The 20,920-nt window shown below is 28.9% G+C and overlaps 2 protein-coding genes across 2 annotated transcripts; both read left to right on the top strand.

Annotated features, from left to right (window-relative positions):
* The first annotated feature begins 1,625 nt into the window (after positions 1-1,625).
* LOC125871567 (transcriptional regulator SUPERMAN-like) lies at positions 1,626-2,280 on the top strand. Its single transcript, XM_049552193.1, has one exon. It carries the CDS (start codon positions 1,681-1,683, stop codon positions 2,278-2,280), a length of 600 nt encoding a protein of 199 aa, XP_049408150.1. The 5' UTR covers positions 1,626-1,680.
* Positions 2,281-14,548: 12,268 nt separating this feature from the next.
* On the top strand, positions 14,549-15,109 carry LOC125870090 (transcriptional regulator TAC1-like). Its single transcript, XM_049550449.1, has one exon. The coding sequence runs from the start codon at positions 14,549-14,551 to the stop codon at positions 15,107-15,109; it is 561 nt and encodes a 186-aa protein (XP_049406406.1).
* The last annotated feature ends 5,811 nt before the right edge of the window (positions 15,110-20,920 follow it).

Raw genomic sequence — 20,920 nt, forward strand, 5'->3', positions numbered from 1 at the left:
ACGTCTTTATATTTTGAACCCCTTAATTAATGATAATTTCGGTTCCGTCACTATTTATCAGAGGTCTCCTGTTCGAGTCCCTAGAAATAGAAAAATCATGTTGGGAGCATTACCTTCAAAAATGAGCTCTATGATGCTCGAATCCAGATTTAATTGAACTCCAATGCCATACAACTTTAATTTATAACCAAACTTATAGAGTTTTTTTTAACTAAAATCCATAAAAATATTCAAAATAATTGTTTTGAATTGTTGAATTGAGCGTTGGAAATGTAAATGAAAAAAGATGACATAAGGTTTAAACTGTATTTATTGTAAATCAGAGGAACATCCTCTGATTCTATTTCCTAGAATAAGCAAAAGGCTAAAATTGGCAGGATAAAGCCAGATAAGATATATTTCTTCTCAAGAATTAAGCTATACATATATAGGGCAAAAATTTATCACATTATAATAAATTTTAGCACATGATAGGAACTTAGTTGGCATTTTTATAATATATTACAACTAGTATTTTTTACAGAAAACTTTCGTATAAATATTACCTATATCCAATTAATCTAAATGTATATAGTTCAAGCGTAAAATTGACCAATTTTTTAATAGTTTAAGGGTAAAATTGGTGCATTTTCCGTTGTTTTGGAACAAGCATTTGTGGAAAGAGAATATATTTTGAGCTATTTGACTAATTGGAGCATTGGACGATATTTTTGAGCCAACAATATAACGATAAGGGTATTTTTGACTTATTTTGAATAGTTTGGGGGTATTTTTTGGTCTTTTCCCGTTTTAATAATAGGTTGGACCAACCTAACTAGTATATTCTCCCCGTCCCAATTTATGTGAACGGTTTGATTAGACTAAAGTTTAAGAATGAAAAGACTTATGAGACTTGTGTTCTAAAACAGATAATCGGCAGTTGTGTGACCATTATTATAAAGATAAAATGAGAAGTTTTAAGTTAAATTCTTACTACATTAAGAAACATGTCATTCTTTTTTTGGACTAACTAAAAAACGATGTAAATGAATTGAGATAGAAGGATCGTAACTAAGAAAGGCAGACTTAAATCTCACGAATTAATTATGAATAAATTCAAAAATTATATATAAGAAATCACAGCATCTCGCTATTTATGTGCAAATTTTGCACTATCGATACATAAAAGTTAAACTCTTAATCCTAAATAATGTCACCAATGGGATTTTCTTCCATTCTACACCCTCCACCCTTTCAACCCCCCCCCCCCCCCCCCCCCCCAACCCCNCCCACTACCTTTTTGTCTCTCACAAATACAAGCACAATATCCCAAATGTAAGCTCTATATCATCATCACCTATGCCCTGCTAGTAACTCTCCCAATAAACCCTATATATCTTCCCTTATCACTTCCCTCCAAACAAAAAAAAAAACACTAAAATATAAGAGAAAAAATAATTTTGTTCCTAGTTGTTTTTATAGGCCATGGAAAAAAGTAATAGCAAGTACTTCAACAAACACCAAACCATGAAGAATGTTAAAGAATATTCATGGGATAATAATTATGTAGATCATCAAGGTGGAGATTTAGTTGGAGGGTTTTTATGGCCACCAAGATCCTACACATGTAGNTCCAAACAAAAAAAAAACACTAAAATATAAGAGAAAAAATAATTTTGTTCCTAGTTGTCTTTATAGGCCATGGAAAAAAGTAGTAGCAAGTACTTCAACAAACACCAAACCATGAAGAATGTTAAAGAATATTCATGGGATAATAATTATGTAGATCATCAAGGTGGAGATTTAGTTGGAGGGTTTTTATGGCCACCAAGATCCTACACATGTAGCTTTTGTAAAAGAGAATTTAAATCAGCTCAAGCTCTTGGTGGTCATATGAATGTTCATAGAAGAGATAGAGCAAGGCTTAGACTTCAATCACCAACAATTCTTGAATCAAACCCTAACCCTAATCCAAACCCTAACTCTAACCCTAACCCTAACCCTACTTTTCTTTCATCACCATCTTCTCCTTCAACAAAATTATTCCCTCCTTTTGTTTCAACATTACCTCCATTATTATCTCCTAATTCATTTTCTTCTTCTACCGCGGCGGGCGGTGGCTCTCATGAGATGAAAAATGGAGATTTGACAAAAATGGGATGTGCTAAATTTGAGGAAAATGGAAAAGAATGTAGTGAAGTGGTCAAGAGGAGTGAATTTTTGAGATTGGATTTGGGAATTGGTTTGATTAGTGAATCAAAAGATGATTTGGATTTGGAGCTTAGACTTGGTTACATTTAGAATAAATTTCTAATGCTTTAAGGTTTGTGGTGCTTGTTGTTGCTTTTTTAATTACTAGTTCAAGAAGAATTAAGAAGAAAAAAAAGGAAATAAAAGAAAGTCTAACAAAAAAGTACACTATTTTAGTTGAGATTGAAGATGGAAAGATGTGATTGCCATGAAGACAGCTAAGATAATATTGTTGTTTCATTTTAGATTAATTTCTTATTAATTACTATTGTCTCCTTCAATGTTTGATTTCTATGGTATGTATGTAGGTATTGTAACTTTAGTAAATCTTCTAAAATTAATGTCTTCTAAGTATAATATTGTTATTGAAGTTCTTTAGTTTGTTTCTTTTACTTTTATCATTTTAGAATGTAAATATGGAGTATAATTTAAGCTTTTGAATCTAAAGTTGAAATTTCTCGAAAAGCTAATCATAGGTTCTTCTCTTCTGTTGTGTTTCTTTTTCTCTCCTCTATTTATTTTTTCAATTTCTTCTAGTTTTGAAATCTTGATCAGTTGAGTGAGTTCGATTAATATGTTAATAATTAGTTCATGTATGCTATTTCTATATGATTTTATGTGTTACTTAATGGGTTTAAGTGGTTATATTTTGTGTAAAGAGTCTGCATATATGATCGAATACTAGAAATTAGGGTATTAGAAAGACATAGTTAAGATATAATGTTTATATTTATACATAGTATAAGTCTACTTAGACACATAAGAGGAAGCTTATTGGAGTAACGATAAAGTTGTTCTTATTTGATGACTAAAGATTATTATCAGTTCGAGTTGTGAAGTCAATTACTTATGTTTGTGTTAGGATATGCTAGACCCCCTTGGAGTGTGGACCTTATAACGTGAACGAGATGCTTTGTGCATTGAACGACCTTTTAGCCTAGTTAGACATGACTTATTTATGTCATCTTCATCAAAACTTTTTAACAAGATGGTTGATACTTTGCATTACTTTCTAGTAATTTGGAATTGATAAAATTTATATTAGACAAAGCAAGTAAATGAACTCCTAGATCTACACTAAGTACAAACTTTGAGAAAGGACAATCATTTTCATTTTTATGGCCTTGCAAGCATGTAAAAATGCATTGGTGCACATGGAAAAATGTTGCATTTATCAGGAAAGTGAATCGACATGAAGTACCACCCTTTCTTTAAATTAAATTACTACAAGAAAAGTTCATGTTCACTTTTAAAGCCTTCGTGATTGAATCAGTGGTGGAGACAGAATTTTTGTTAAAAAGTTCAAAATATGAAATGTAAATACATGAAGAAGTTTAAAAAAGGTTTATATCTACTATATATACATAAAAAATAATTTTAACTATTTATAAATTAAATAATAGAATTTTATGACCAAGGGGTTCATATACCTACCTCCACCCTAAGATTGAACCATTATTTAAATTATATTTATAGGTGAACCACTTCTAAATATGAGATTTTATAATTTTAATAATAAAACACGTTATGTACTATAATTTATAACTTTGAAATGTGAGAAAAGCAAGGAAGCCATAAGAAAATATCAAAACATTTCAATAATCGCGCAAAAACAATATATGAGTGTAAATGTATACATATGTATGTGTTATTTCAAAGTATAAGGTGGATGTACGTACGATCAACTGCATGCGTGGATAGTAATTGCTAGGGTTTTTTGATACACAAATACATGTTATACATATACATATGTAATAAAATTACATAATTTCGTTGTAATATGTCGATCGAGATCACTAATTTAAGTAAATTTTCAATTTCTAACAAGTTCAAACTAAGGGTGTTGTTATGTCCCTTAAAAAAGTTTTTATTGTACTTTAGAGTTAAGCATTATATATACCAACAGTACATATCATATCTACTGTACTAAGTAACTTCCTCTAGGCAATGAGTATAGTTGACTGAAAAATAAAGACAATAAACACATAAAAAGGTACTAACAAGTTTTTGCATATAAAGTCTTATTGCCTTTTTATCATATTGGAGACTATAGTAAGCTAAAATGTTTTCATGCCAGATAAATATAAATATACTATATAGCTTCCAACATTTAATGAAGTCTCCGAACTATCAACATGGGCTGTGATGCAGTAGTGAGATTATTTCATCCTTAATTAGAGGTCTAGGGTTTGAATCCTGAGTATGGAGAAAATTATGTTGGAAGCGTCACCCCCAAATAAGCCCTGAAATAAGCGATTCGAATTTAATCGAAACTCTAATGCAAACTCTAGACATAAAAATCAAAAAAAAAAATGTCTCTGAGCTTTACAAAAAATCATGTAGCTTATATAAGGACCAACTGAATAAATATGTTGTACTTTTAATATTTCCTTAACCATTGTGAAAACTTTAATTTTCAAGAATTGACAATTCTATGTGATGAAGTACTAGAATAGAAGTTAGTATGAGTCATGCATTATTGCCTCTTGTCCTTTTTACATTTTCTTAAACAGAGTTTAAGCTGGTGTTTGATCATAATTTTTTGATGAGATTTTAAAACTTGTCTTCAAATATACTTTAGAGTACATTTTATTTTTCAAATAATTCTCAAGTTCTCAAAAATTGAGCCGATTTTTGAGAGAAATTTCACTTCGATGCACAAACTTCAAAGTTCATAAATCACAATTGTAAAAACTCATATTTTCAAGCCTCAACTTCAATATATATAGTCAAACAAGAGCTAAATTATATCACCTGATGCATAAAAGATTTGTACTATATAAAACAGTCTTAGATAAGTATTAGATAAAATTCTTGATAAATATTACAGAATAGGGTTAAATATCTTTAAATTATGTGAAATTTAATAAAAATATCCCCAGTTAATTGTTTGGTCTAAAAATATTCTTGTCATTAAAATTTGTGCTCATATTATATTCGGCTTATATATTTGGTATAATACATAAATATGTCTTTTAACTTAGTCTTAACGGACATCTATAGCTTTCAACTTTTGGTGTATACAAATAGATACTTAAACTTGTATAAAAATTGAACAAGTAGACACATGCGTCTTACGAGAAAATTCATATCATACATGGTGTCATACTATGCATATCGATTATGTCTATATATTTTGATTGATTTTAATGAAAATTCTACCTCCGTCATTGAGTGTTGCCATTGAATAAGAAGTGGTACTTGGTAGGTACTGTATATTAAATCATATATATATATATACTAGTATATATATAAGAGAATAAAAAATAGGGGAAAGTATACAAGTGCTCCTTTGTACTAATTATGGAAAGTTGTTTACTTGTTTATAATGTTACTGACCAAAGCAGCTCTCATTCCCTATTTTAGGTAATGTCATGATGCCCTTTGACACCCAGAGGTTGTCGGGAACATGCAAACTATCAGATTTTGGGAAAAAGTGTCTAATGACAAAACTATAAATCATTGACAATATTCCCCCAACCACACCCTAGTAGGTGTAGTTTTGTATGTCACATAGACATATCATTTGGATATGTGATATGAAATTTCAAATTAGTTTGACATTATGTTAAAGTTCTGTTTGGATATTCAGTTTGAATTTCTTTAAGTTAGTAAATTTTTTTCCTCGGCTTAATAATACCACTAGAGGACTTTTTTGGTGGCGTCCAAGCAGACTTACCCTTAGCTTAATAATTTCTGGCATGACTTGCATTCAAATACTCGATGATTCACTCATTTCGATCGAGATTCTATAATTTATACTCTCCCATCTCATTTTATGTGACACTATTTGACTTGACACTGTGTTTAAGAAAAAAAAAAAGATTTTTAAAACTTGTGGTTTAAAACAATTCTTAGATATTTGTGTGATTGAAAATTAATTCATTAAGAGTAAAAAGGGTATTTTTAAAGTTAAATTGTTCTTAATTATAGTAAAGTGACATTCTTTTTGAGACAGACTAAAAAAAAAGAGTGTGACATAAAATGGAACAGAGGAAGTACTAAATATCACATTTTTCTATGTTATTCATTGATACGAAATATGAGAGTCGTCTTGATAAAGGACTTAAAAGGGTCTAAATAACCAAGATGTATATGTATTCCGTCTATTAAGTAAGTTATATAAATTTTCCTTTAAGGAAAAAAAGAAAGACATAAGGGAACATCCATGAATAATATGTAGATCAGGGCGCTCCGTTACTATCTTGTAATGATGCATATTAATTATTATTAATATAATATCCTTGTTTATGAAAAGAAAAATGTACATGTACAATAGAGATGATAGTCAATAACAGGTTAAAAGTGCTGATAAAAACTAATTATGTGCCTATTCTAGATCTAAAAGAGTATCAATTGACTAAGAAAAATTACCATAATATGGAGTTGCAAAGGACAGCAATACAAAAATATAAATTTCAACCAAAATAGCAAAAGATGCTATATATAGGCCAAGCAATGGACAAATTAAATAAATAAAATTTTATGGATCGAAAGCTAGTTAATTAAAGATGGGCGGTTAGTAACATGATGCTCAAGTAAACTAAACTAAATTAAATTAAATTAATTAAGTCATAATTATGTATAGGTGATACATACATTACATCAAATATTCATATAATATACATATGTATTTGTGTATAAGATGTATATACTTGACCAGATTGATAAATTAGTTGACCGAAGAATATATATATAGACACGTAGCATTCCCTTAAATCAATTTTTAATGTTTTGGAAAAACATTAGTCAATCCAATTAGTTAAATGATCAACCCAGCGGACTGGACTGGAACTTTTTCAATATTAATACAAATTTCCATATTTATTTTTCAATTTGAAAAAAATAAAAACATATCTTTTTTGCATGACATGTTTAATATCAAATGATTAAGTGACATGTTGGTATACGTCACATATTTTTAGTTTAAAATCACAAGATTCAGAAGAATTAATTCTTAAACTTCATGTCAAGTCAAAACCAACTAAAATATTGAAATGAAAGAAGTAATTAACATTTAACACTTAATTTGGGCTTCTAATTTGATGGATTCCATAAATAGACTTTGAGTTTGGACTTCTATTAGATTTAGTTCCTTATTTACTTTTTTTTATATATATATATTTTAAATTTCAAATGTTAAACATTTTTTTCACTAGCTTGGCCCGTTGATTGGCCTAGTCCAACCTCGGTCAAGCTTCAAAGGTCAACAAACATATTTATGTCAGGCTAAAAATCATCGCTTTTAAATAGACGCGAAAATCTTAGCCTAATCTTATCAAATAAGGTGTTAGGATCGAACCAGTTCAGTCGGTCAATTTCATATTGAAGGCTTTACGTTCTTATAATAACTCAGTCAATCTTAATTTCCCGATTGAATGTTTTACTAACTATAAAAATAATAATCATTCAGTGTAATTCCGTAAGTATGATCCGGAGATTCTTGATGTGGTGCGAGACAAGAAAAGCAAGTGATGGTCAAAGAAAAGTCTAGCTATAGGTCTTGAATGGAAGTGATGAATGATGAGTCCAAAGCAAATTGAATGCAAAATGGCACATTCAAATGTGTGAGTTAATAGCCTTGACAATGATCTTTGAAGACAGTACATCACTTGAATTGTTCTGACCCTTTAAACGTCATGTCTCTTGTGTTCTTTCATCATACCATGTCTTGCTATTCTAAACTAAAAGTCCAACAACAAAATTTAAAAATGCTCTTTTGGAATTATTTTATTTTATTGTTATGAGCTCAAATAATTTTTTTTTATATAGATATAAGAAATAAAAAGAGAGACAAAGGGCACCTACACATACCTATAGGCTATAAGCCAAGCACATCTATGGTAGAATCAGTCGGGGAACCTAAGAAGTGATGGTTTACTCTACAACGAATGTCAGTGGTTCGAGCCCGCTAATTATCTCATATGGAGGTCATTTATGGTTGGTCAAAATGTTTTGATCCGGTCATTTATCTAGACTAGATAAACAAGCTTTTTTGAAAATTGAATATGATTTTCTCGGACCAAAGTAGTGATCCCAACAAGACAAGTACCATATATAAGTGACATTCCACTCTGGTTGTCGACTCCTTCGCGAGTCGCGACCACCAACACCTATCTACATCCATCTATAATGTTTGCTTAGATTATACATAAATAATATTTTAGATATTATTTTTGTTTAACAAAGTACTTAAAAGAAGACTATATATTAAAATGTAAGAATTTGGTATACATGAGGTAAATAAAAAATCTTTTATTTTTGAATACAAACTATTTATAACGTATTAATTACATTTTCTTATACAACAAAAAGAACAATTTATATAATGTTTACTTTTAGTTTTTTATCCAGTAGTTTAATGTGGTAGTTTTCGATCCCTTTCATTTTCATCACGAGGTGGGATATTCAGGCTCGAAAATCGATGCTAAATTTTTGTACTATAGATTATAGTGACACTCTGAAAATGAAAAGGTATGGGAAAAGGTAGAGCAATTCATCAATATCTTCTTTACTTCACCCAAATAATTCACCCCTACGAAGCTTAGCTTTCACTAACAAAACAACACGCTACGATAAATAAAGAATTTTGTGATAATAATATTATTATTGTTATATTATAATTAGTGATAATAATAAATATGAATAATAATAAGCAGCATTTTGTATAGTATCGCTAAAAGTCTTTAGTGACTATGGATGCAATGACATTAACTTAAGAAAAAATTACCTAAATACACATTTTATTTTACCATAATCTCTAAAATTCCCTACCATTTAAAAAAGATTCAAAAATCGCCTTTCGGATACATCATTCTCCTCTTGCTATTACATCTCTATCCCCCTCTCAGATACATCTCTGCCCTCTCTCTCGGATACATCCCTCACCTATGTATCCGGATGTCTGCTGATGTATCCGGAAGTCTAGTGATGTATTTGGATGTCCTATCCCCTCTTTGATACATCCCTCACCTATGTATCCGGATGTCTGCTAATGTATCCGGAAGCCCAGTGATTTATCTGGAATCCATAAATTTTAAGAGATTTTTATAAAATAGAGTAGGGAAATAATGTAATTAGCTCTTAACACTATGAAATTTATGTAAATTATACTTAACTTAATTGTCGCTAAATATTTTTGTGACAAAAATTGTTGCCGGTGAAAGAAAAATGACTAAATATCTCTTTTGTTGTAGTGATATACACAAAAGTGTTGCCATGATAGAGAAAATGTTTTGGAAAATATTACTGTATAAATTAGTTTCTAAATTGGCCAATAGTAAAGGGAACTCATTTTTTCCTATTTAATATTAAATATTTTTCATCATATCAAATATATAGAGGGGGGCAGGGGCGAAAATTAAATAAACACATTTTTTAAAATGATAATTTAAAAAGTTAAAGAGCAATTTTCACATATAGTAAACATAAAAATCATATTTGTATGTTATAACTATAGTTTGCATAATTGCGCTCCACAACAAATTTTCTGTTTACTATGAAACTTTTGATTTGTATAATTCGCTACAAACATCCAATTTTATACAAATTGTTCAGTTTTGTATAAATTCATTTATACATTGTAATTTGTATTAGAATATCTATATTTGTATAATTATAAGTGTATAGGACGAAAATATATGTATTTGTATTTGTATATACACTTTTCTCTCGCTTTATAAAAATACAAACGTTTATACATTTTATACCGAAATGTATAAAATGCTAATTGTATACCGAATCAGATGACAAAAAAATGGGATGTTTGCTGCGAATTACAATTAAAATAAGAGCAACTTACATAAATGACTATTTATAGGTTATTGAAGTTCAATAGCTATAAGTATGTTATTTACTAAAAATGACTACATTTGATATGAATATCTAGCTGTATTTGTGTATTTTTTTTAATTATACAGTGATACAATTAAAATTATAGTGCATTAAATAAGGTAATTTATGGTACTGAATCCCTTTAATTATGTCCTAGAAATTCTAAACTTTCCATTATTACATTAATAACTAATGATTACATAGTCAATGTGTATACTCTTGGATTCCAATTAGTTTTAAGAAAAATTGGATACATCGTACACAAGTTTTCATTATCGCTATTGTTCTTGTTCAAGAGTAAAGGTATTTCACATAAATTTCTTTAGTTAAATTGATTTATTGTAATTGTGAATGAATCTTGTTTGTTTTGATTTCAAATGCGCGAACTCCATGACAAGCATAATTGTATCCCTAATTGCTCAATACAATTGGACAATCTAGAAAAAAATGACAATAAACTATACTACAATATGATTATCCAAATGTATATGTATTTCACTCTATAAAAAATAGATGCGATGTATATGTATACATTCAAATCTATGTGATGTATTTATGTATCCAAATGCACTTGTATTTCCAAATCTATGTAATATATTTATGTATCCAAATGCACTTGTATTTCCAATTGGACAATTCATAAAAAAAAATAACAAGTATTCAAATGTGTATGTATTCCACTCCGTTCAACATTCAAATACAACTATATGTGTAATCAAGAGAAGGAAATGTATTCATGTATTACCTCATTTGTATCAAATTGAATTTTAACATAATTAAATTGTATACTTGAATGCTGGTGAAAATAACTTCTTCAAAAAAAACCCTATGAAAACTAAGTAAACATATATATGTATACAAATATAAACTTCATATAAACGAGAAAAAAAATGCAATTAGAAAATACCCAATGAAGATGAATCACAAAAATCGTTCCTACAATCATGCAAAGGATCTTGAATTAGAAGAAAATTAGAGGAAAAATAATAAAAAGAGACATTGATACATGTATACTGAAAGGAAAAAATACTGAATAAGGTAAGCATGGGAACATAACATCATAAAACATGCGTATGACATTTATTAGGTGTGTAGTAGTGATATCTTTCCTATTTAATAATTATAATTTTTTTTAAATCTGACAATTCATGTTTAATTAATTTGCTAATTAATATATAAGTATATCCATATAGCTTAAAAACAATAAATTATAGCTATATACATTAAATATAAATTAATGTTTGCTATATTGTGTAGTTTTTCCTTAAAAGAAACTATGACTATAACATTTAATTTGAATTAATAATTTGCTATTTCATACAATTTTCCCAAAGTTAAATTAGTTTCTAAATTGGCAATTTTATATAATATGTATGGGCTCTCCGACTGCAAAAACTTGGAAAGCCCAAATTCAATACTTAATTGGGAGTTTGTCGACCCAAACTATAATCAGTTGGGCTTCAAACAATCTGAGCCCAACTATTGATAGATGGGCTACTTGGTTTTAATGAGCCAAAGTGGACGTATATCCAATTTTGGAATCACCATTAATCTACTTATTTCTAAATAACTTCAGATATGCGGTGTTTGAAGTTGTGATTGCAGTTATACAAACCACAACTTCAGATAAATATGTCTCTAGTTCACATATGATAGAAGTTCATATGTTTTTGAAATATATTTATGATATTTGTCTTAACGTACCGTATATTTGAAGTTGTTTCAAAATGAATGGAATTCGAAAAGAACACTAAAGGGCTTGGTCAATTCAATAAGATGCATTAGAAACTCCACTTGTGTAACTTTCATTAATTCTTAAACTTCGATTTGTCCTCTAAATATTTAAATCTTTGTAATCTTAACTGGATTTGCATTTTTGACTAAATTTGCCGTCTGCTAACACTAATTTCGTTATTAAGACATTGTCAAAAAAAAAAAAAACTATAATAATATTTGATTGTTTCAATCCTTAATTAAACGCGTCATTGGCCGATTAATCATTAATTTATTGCAAAGCTATGGAGGCGCAACAAGACATGTTATAATCAACATTATTTTTCATTAGAGCCAGTTTGAATTGGTTTATTTTCGATGTTTAAAAGTATTTTAGTTAAAATAAAAAAGGGGAAAGGGCTTGATATATAGCTCAACTTTGCGATTTAGAGTTGATATAACCCTCGTTATTAAACGGTAGGACTCGTAGAGGTATATGTGAGTCACTTTTGTAACGAGAGATATATCAACTCCTAATCACAAAGTCGAAGTGATAAGAAGATGGGGTTTAAGCACTTATTTTTAAAAGGTGTAAGTTAAAAATCTTGCCTTATGACTTTCGACTTATATGCCATAAATTATAAGCTCATCGAAACAAGCTCTTAACCCTAACAATGTGTTATACTATCTTTTTTTATTTTATTTCTTCTAAGTTTTCGTTTTCCTTAAAGTTCAAAATGGGGAAGTGTAAGCATCAACTCTTAATTGATCTAGTCAAATTTGCTAGGGTAACCTTAAAGAAGAAAGCCCCAAAGAAAAGGACAATGTATATCACAAAAGAAATACTCTTATGTTTCTTTGTCACTATCTTTTTTAGAGTCAAATGATCATATGAACTTTAATTATAATATTATTATTATTATTTTTTTTTTTATTTTTTTTTTATTATTATAATTATATGAGAGCTCATGAAGGCTTCATTATTATAATTATGTAGTAGAAATTAAGGACGAAATTCCAAGATTTGTGAGACTCTGAGAATTTTATGTACTTCTTTGGCGGAGGACAATTCGAAGAAGATCACCATTAAGCAAATTAATTTTATGAAAATTAATATTTTCAATACAGATAAAGTTGACAACAACATTTAATCTCAATACCAAAATTTGACGCAGTAACATGAAAAAACAAAGTAATGATCGTTTAAGTTGCATTAATAATATAAAAGTTGTTTATATTATTATTAATAAGAGGTGTGAGAAAGTAGAATTCAATTATGGGCTAAAGAGAATGATCTTGATAGGCACTTTCACATGGTATACATATGATAATTGGTATACATTAAATTCATAATAACATATTTTATATATCAATGATGAATTGAATGAATATAATTTGACATCATTGTGGCATCGCGGAAGTGTAATTAGTCTCCTTAAGATCATGTTTAGTCATAAAAAAATATAGTAATTGTAGAAGTAAATATTGCTCCCACCGTTTCAATTTGTTTATCATGTTTTGATTTGATATGAATTTTACGAAGTGAATAATTTTTTTTAAATATTGCGGTCTAAAATTAAAAATGTGTAAATCTTGTGGCCTTAAACATGACACGTGAAAAATTGAATTAAACTACGTGAAAAGAAAAAAGAGACAATTTTTTAAACGAACTAAAAAAGAAAGTAGAACAAATAAATTAAAATGGAGTAATAGTAAAAAAAACATTTAAGAGATCTAAGAAAAGATTAGATCTTAATTAGAACATTCTAATTTAACATACTAATCAGATGAGTCTAATCTCTTGAAACTTAGAGAACAAAAAGACAAAACAAATAAATAAATTATGGCGTAAGAAAAATTACTAAATTTATGAGTAAGACTAGTGACTGCTGATTTAGTCACTGCTGCACGTGTGGCTGTATTCCCACGTATAAAGATTTGGGACATGGAAATATAATAGAGATTAACAATAAATAAAAATATTTTAGTTTTTAAACGAACTTAAAAAAAGAAGTTAAAAACAAACAAATTAAAATAGAGTGAATAATTTTTTTAAATTGTGTATAATTAAGTGAAATTAATAACATGTACAAGCTACATATTATAACACATTAAATAATATTTTTTTCAACCTCAATTTATATCTTGGTATAAAACTTTAGAAAAAAAGACTTTTCAAATTTGTGATTTAAAATGGTTAAATCATCTCATTTAGGCTAAATTAAAATTTAAAAAAATTAAGATTCATTTTTTTTTTTACATAAATAAGAAAGTGTGACATTTTTATACAAATTATATTATACAAATTCCGAATTATACGAAACTACAAAGTTGAACCGCGTAATTATAACTAAAAGTAGATCGCGAATTGTAATTAAGACAAACTATATATATCTATGTTAACTAATTAGCTAATATATATTTGCTTATACACGTAATTTTCCCTTTTATAAATGAATAATTGAAAGCAAGTATATAGGAAGCCGGCAGGCTAGTAAAACTAGTCCAAATTTCAACTAAAATTACAATAAACAAAGAAAAATAACCTTATACCTAAAAACTAAACAAAAATTTCTCTATTGTCCTTGTCATTGTCCTTATAAAATGATCATTTCAACTATACTAAAGAATTACAAAAACTACATCGATTTGCAATCCCTAAAAAAAAAGTGCATTTTCAAAAAACACAAGAGAAAGGGTTTCGTTTTCGAGTCTGTTTTTGATTTTTCCGACCTTGAAAAAACAACAATTCTAGCTACGATTATTTCATCAAATGGCATCCGAAAAGATCAACAACTATTCCGATAGCTCAAGTGAAGACACGACGATCGATCGCGAATCGGAGAAATTCAACGATGGTATAGGACGTTCTTATGAGTGTAATTTTTGCAAAAGAGGATTTACAAATGCTCAAGCTTTAGGAGGTCACATGAATATTCATAGAAAAGACAAGTTGAAAGCCAAGCAAAATAATCAAGAATCTTCAACAAAATTATTATCCAAAGAAGCTAATTATGTCTTTGATAATTCAAGGTATAATAATAACTATGCACCTATTTCAAGTCATGATGAATTACAACATCATCACTATTCTAATAGTTATCAATTTCATTTCCAATTACCTCAAAACCCTAGTTATAACCAACTTGTTTATAATCATCACCACGATGGATCGGGTACGAGGCATGACAATTATTATGATGGTAATAACCTTAGTTTGAGAATTGGACCTACACTTATTGACGATGATGATGAAGAAGGAGGAGGAGGGAAGAAAGATGTGGATGAAAGTGAACTCGATTTGGAGCTTCGTCTTGGTTATAGTAATCATTAATTAATTGTCGTTAGAGATCAATTTTTATTTCTATACTTAGTAGTTTGAAGAAATGGTCATGGTGTACAAAGATCAAGTGGAAAAGTGGTTACGTTACTCATTGAAGTGCTTGATTCAGAAGGCAAAAGGGGAAAATAGGGGACCAATTGGTGAGTAAAATGTTTAAGTTTGTTTTTAGAAATACTTTAATATCTATCTCAAGAAATATGAGCATATATTTACACACATTAAGTGAAAATCTTTTTACTTTTTTAGTGTGTAGGTATATGAACATTGTTTGCAAGTTGTACTTTGTTCTTCTATTGCTATATATTGGACTATTAAAGAAACATTTGTGCCTCAAAATGTTGTATATTGTTTTGACATGATTTCTTCACTCGTTATTTCTTTTTCGATATCCTTTTCCTTGAATCGATGGTCTATTGGAAACAACATCTCTACCTCCCGAGATAGAAGTAAGGTGTGCGAACACTCTACTCTCTCCTCACTCCATTTGTGGATTATATTGACTTATGTTATTGTTGTTGTTATGGCTCAATGCGTTTGCGTTTGATACATATATAGTTTGTTCTTCTAGTTTTTGTTCCATTAGCTTCAAAATAAGTAAACAAGAAAGATTATTTTCTAATCCACAAATTTTGTGTCATTTTCCCTCAATTTGATCTTCACATGCCAAGAAATGATGATGGTCAGCTAGTACAATAATGTCTAAAAATTGAGTGATCATCAATGAGTTATTAATTTTCCTAGGCTTATGCCATTGATAGCACCATGCAGATTTAGGAATTGCTTTTAATTCTTAGCTAAATGGAGCAATCTTCTCCAAGCAAAAGATCCATCATGTAATTAATTACTTGTTGAACATTTGGAAGTAAAAATATAGTATGAAAATAGTTTGAGTGTTCAATATTTGTACTCATTTTTCTTTGATCATCTCCATAGACATTAATGATGATCATTTGAGTATTCCCCTCATTGGTTCTTTGATGGGAGACTTGTTCTCCTTGTATGATTTTGGAAAGCTCTTACCTAATCAACTAGCTAGTTTTTTTTTGGGTTGATGGAAATTTAGGATTAATTTTTTTATATGATATCAGAGTTAGACTCATCCCAATTCTTTATTTACTTGATGTTGGGTGTGCATATTATATTATCACGTTTTATATGGTTTTGGACAATTCTCACCTCATGAGTTAGATTTCAGAGTTGACTTAATTAGACCAAAGATTTGACAGGTCTCTCGGTGTGTGGGATGGGGGTTGGGAGTTGAGTTTCCCCCATCAATTATGTATGGGTGATTTAATCTTCTTATATTTGATGAGTCGAGGGTCTATCAGAAACAACCTATTTATCTTTGTGGTAAAGATCATAAGGTCTACGTACACTCATGCTTTCCAAAATTTTATTGGTGAGACTACACTGAACATGTTGTTGTTGGATTTAATTGTCCTATATGATCTTGGACAATTCTCCACTCATGAGCTAATTTTTTCTGAGAAAAAGAAGTAAAAATGGGAAGTAATGTTATGGAATTTATTATATATTATTATATATTTATATGTGCTAGTACACGAGCTAAAAACACAACTTGATCACAAATGTCAGTGTTTTGGCATATGCTTTGTTGATTTATTGAAGCTTCTAAAATGAGTATTATACATGCTTAATCCAAACAGAATGGTCATAATCAAGTTGAAAAAAGATTTTTTTATGGATTGCCAATTCCTTAGCAAAATCATATAGGATACTACAAGTGCTGATTAATTTCATTTTTTTAATTACCTTCTTCTACCTTAGGAAATTAGGAATTAACAAGGTTATTAGCTTAGTGTTTTCCCCATAAATGATCAATATATATATATATATATATATACGTATTTCTCTAAGAATCCTAGGAAGCAAGACTAGGATCAACTAGTCATGACCAATTGATGAATGACATCAAATATGGTATTTCAATAAAGAATTATAATTGCACAATAATGTTTGTTTCTTCTTTTATCCACCTATTTATGGGTAATAAGCATCGTGGTGGGTTGATTGAGATTCCTCCATTCTTTATCAAAGGTCTGATTCTATCCTTTGAGAATGAAAAAAATCTTTTGGGAGCGCTGCTTCTAAAAATAGAATCTACAATATATGTTGTGATTTGGATTAAAATCAAACTTAAATACAAATATTAGACACCAAGTGAAAAACCAAAAACAACATTGCATAGGAACTGAACAAGAAGCTATAACTTTAACATAGTTTACATCATAGGAAAGTTGATACTCTTTTTTTTGGGAACCACCCAACTTCCAAAATTAGATGTGTGGTAGGATTATTATTGATCACAAAAAATGTATACATAGGAGGAGGACTAGGGGGGAAGTAGATATTTCACTTTCTTCCTAAGACATCTAGAAATTATTTTCTTGTATCTAGCAAGATGTTTTCTATGTAATTTTAATTTTTAAAGTTACTTTATTTAGGTTGATATAGTTAATAAACTATATAGAATACTTTGAATTTTCTTGATTCTTCTTCCTTAGTACTATGTACAAGTGAACTACACTTGTGTGGTGTATTGGTCAAGAAACTTACTCCTTAGTAATGCCCAAAATGATGCCCTTGCTTTTGTAACATGATAAAATCTTGAGATAAAGACTAACTAGTCATCATTTATTGGCTTCATTTGCCTAGAAAGATAAGTATAGAAGTAATTAATTGACTAGCTAGGAAGAATTGGCATTTCTTGTATGCACATTTACCTTAAAGGATGTTGTTTTTACACTAGGTACTTAGGGATGAAAAGGTTTATTTATATGATCTTGAGTGGGGGTGGCTAAATTAGCCAATGAAAGAAAAATTAATCTCCTTATTTATTAAGTCAACTCATTTTGTTTCGTTTAATCAAATTTATATCCAGCGACGAATAAATATGTAGTCCAAATTGACTTATGAGGTACCTTATCAAATAAGTAGCTCAGAAGGTCTCTTTATGTGATCTTGAGTAATCCATACTTACTTCATGAGTTACTTTTTAGAGTTGTATGTATTAGGCCTAATTAAATAAAGTTAATTTCTTATCATAATATTAGAGTCAATCAATTAAGTTAATATTGATTCTTGATTTACTCAATGTTGAACACTCATATTATATTATAGTAACTCATATTATAGTATTCATGTTCAATCGACAAAGTCTGAGTGTGTAAGGGAAAAGAGAATGTCTCTTTATATATGGTCTTGGTTAATTTTCTTTTTTTTTCTTTTTAATCTAACGATCATTATCTCATAAACTAACTTTTGAAATTGAAAAGATTTATTTATGTTAATTCAAGAATTACGAATATTTCAAATTTATGATTATTGTGGTAACTCATTGAATGATTTAATAGGAAAATATGAATTATGCATGTTAGCAACTTAGAAGTTTTTTGTTCTTAGAAACGGAAGGTGTTTTATTTTATTTAATTTAGGAAGGTTTATTCATACAAAAGAGGAACTAATTTAAACGATTTAGTTCTCATAACATCTCTTTCGCGATCATTTTTTACAACGATGCTTCAAAAATATTTACAAATTATATGTGGATCATTCGTGTATACTGCTAGTACGTCTGCTGCCATATTAGCCTCCCTCTGAACGTGCTTCACTGATGCACATTTGGATGGTTAAATCGGTTCTTCTTCTTTCGACGTGATGCCATGGTTGTTCACCATGAGAAGTAGGGTAACAAAATATTATTGGAAAAATTATTTATTTATGGCAATAATAATTGTTGCTTGTAAATACCTCATAAATTCAAAATGGTAAATTTTTAAGATTTCAATATTATAATTTCATCTTTGGAAACTTCTTTTTCTCTTTTTTTTTCAATAAAAAAACTTTTTAGGAAATACAAATCTAGGTAAAACAAGGTTTAGACTAAGCATATTCTTTTTTTTAAGTAAATCTTCTCATTACTTATTACTAATTTTATTATTTAGCCAAAATAAAATGGCATTGTAAGTCTCTTCTCCCTATAATTGATAATATGTACACTTTTCATTTATGGGTACGTGACTAATGTTCATCGTGTTTGATCCGTAGTTAGATAAAAGAGATGCTCCTATATACATTAGTTGGTCATTCCCTCCGTCCAAATTTATTAGTATCAACACGGCGGGAAGGTTTATGCAGAATTTGGGATAGTATTTTTAAAAGATAAAAAGTGTTTAACTTCACATAATAATAATAATAATATTTATAAATGTAAGGATTAATTTTAGTTAATAAAATAAAATGTTAGTCATTTGTTTGTAATATATTACCTTAGATTTTAATGTAAAAACTTTATTTATTAATATATAGTTTGAGTTGTTTAATTCAAAATATTAAAAAAAAAAATTGAGGTCTTAAATTTTTGGAGAAAAAAAACGCTTTACTAGCTTTATCGAACCACCCCTGTACTCAACATCCTTCATATAAACTAGAATACTGTTCATTTTGAAATAAGACTCTTTACCCCATTATTCATTTGAGTTCTTGAATAGCTCTTTTAGAAGTGATGATAGTAATAAAATACTACCTTATGATCTTTGTATTTCATTTGTGGGCAAAGGGCAAACTGATGCACTAAGCATTTGGAGAGGGACTGAACCACAAGAATCAAATTATATACCCAATATGTATAATGTATACATTTTATTTGAACATAATATTCAATCTAAAGTTATCCTTGTAGGAAAAAAACTAAGTATTTCTGTTATTCTTATGAACTTATAACCCACTAATGATATGAACTAGAAAATGTCTCATGAAAAACAAGCTCTTTAAAAAGAGAAAAATATTTTTTCTAGAAAAACTAGTTTCACAAGTGGCATAGTCTCACATAACTAATCCCCACACGTGTGCCACGAAGCGTTTAGTCAATGCCCCGCCCTAAAACGAGCTCCGAGATGAGTCCCAAAACTGCTTTTTAAAACACTCATCATGACTACTATGGACTTTTATTTTGCATATATACACTTTTTCTCTATAATGTGATATGTTAAGTGTGAACACAAAGAAGGCCCAAAAGAAAAGCAAACAAGGCCCTAATGGTGTATGGACTTGACCCATTTTATGGCTGACCCTGACATAAATTAAAATGGAAAAATTAGCAAACTAGTCACAATTCCTCAGTAGATTGTATTATTTCCAAGTATGTTATTTCTTTTCCAGAATCTTGTATATCTATTTCTTTCATAGTCAATTTATATTATTTTTTTAGAATATTGTATCCTTCCTCAACAGATTGTATTATTTCCACCATGTATGCTATTTTTTTTTCCGGAATCTTGTATCCTTTCATAAATCATATTCATAGGTAATGAGTAGATTATATTGAGATACAATCAGTAATATTTTTGTAATACTAATAAAAGAAAAATATATTTGGCTATCATGTAATACAATTTTGATCATTGGGATACAATTTGTAGTTTCACTATGAAAGTAAAATATCAATTTTAATTTGAATGGTAAAGTCAGCACATAAAATGTAAAAATTATTGGTATACAATTACGATGAAAACATAATAAAAAAGAATTGTAACTAATGATAATTTTAAGTGATATGTTCATTTTTAAATAGTATCTCCCTGATTTTCTCCTTTCTGTTATTAAATAATTGTATTCTTGCAAATCAAACAAATAAGAAAATACATAAATCAGATACATAACAAACTAAAATATTGACATTTTAAATAAATATTGAAAGTATGGCTAAGAAATCCTATTAAATGTCAAAATATTGACATTTTGAAAATTTTCTCAATTAAAATTCCGTCTTGACATGATATA

This window comes from Solanum stenotomum, chromosome 7, assembly GCF_019186545.1.
Source record: "Solanum stenotomum isolate F172 chromosome 7, ASM1918654v1, whole genome shotgun sequence".
Classification (NCBI taxonomy): Eukaryota; Viridiplantae; Streptophyta; class Magnoliopsida; order Solanales; family Solanaceae; genus Solanum; species Solanum stenotomum.

Excerpts from the sequence above, each read along its gene's own strand:
- LOC125870090 (XM_049550449.1), top strand. The coding sequence starts at position 14,549 with ATGGCATCCGAAAAGATCAACAACTATTCCGATAGCTCAAGTGAAGAC.
- LOC125871567 (XM_049552193.1), top strand. The coding sequence starts at position 1,681 with ATGGAAAAAAGTAGTAGCAAGTACTTCAACAAACACCAAACCATGAAG.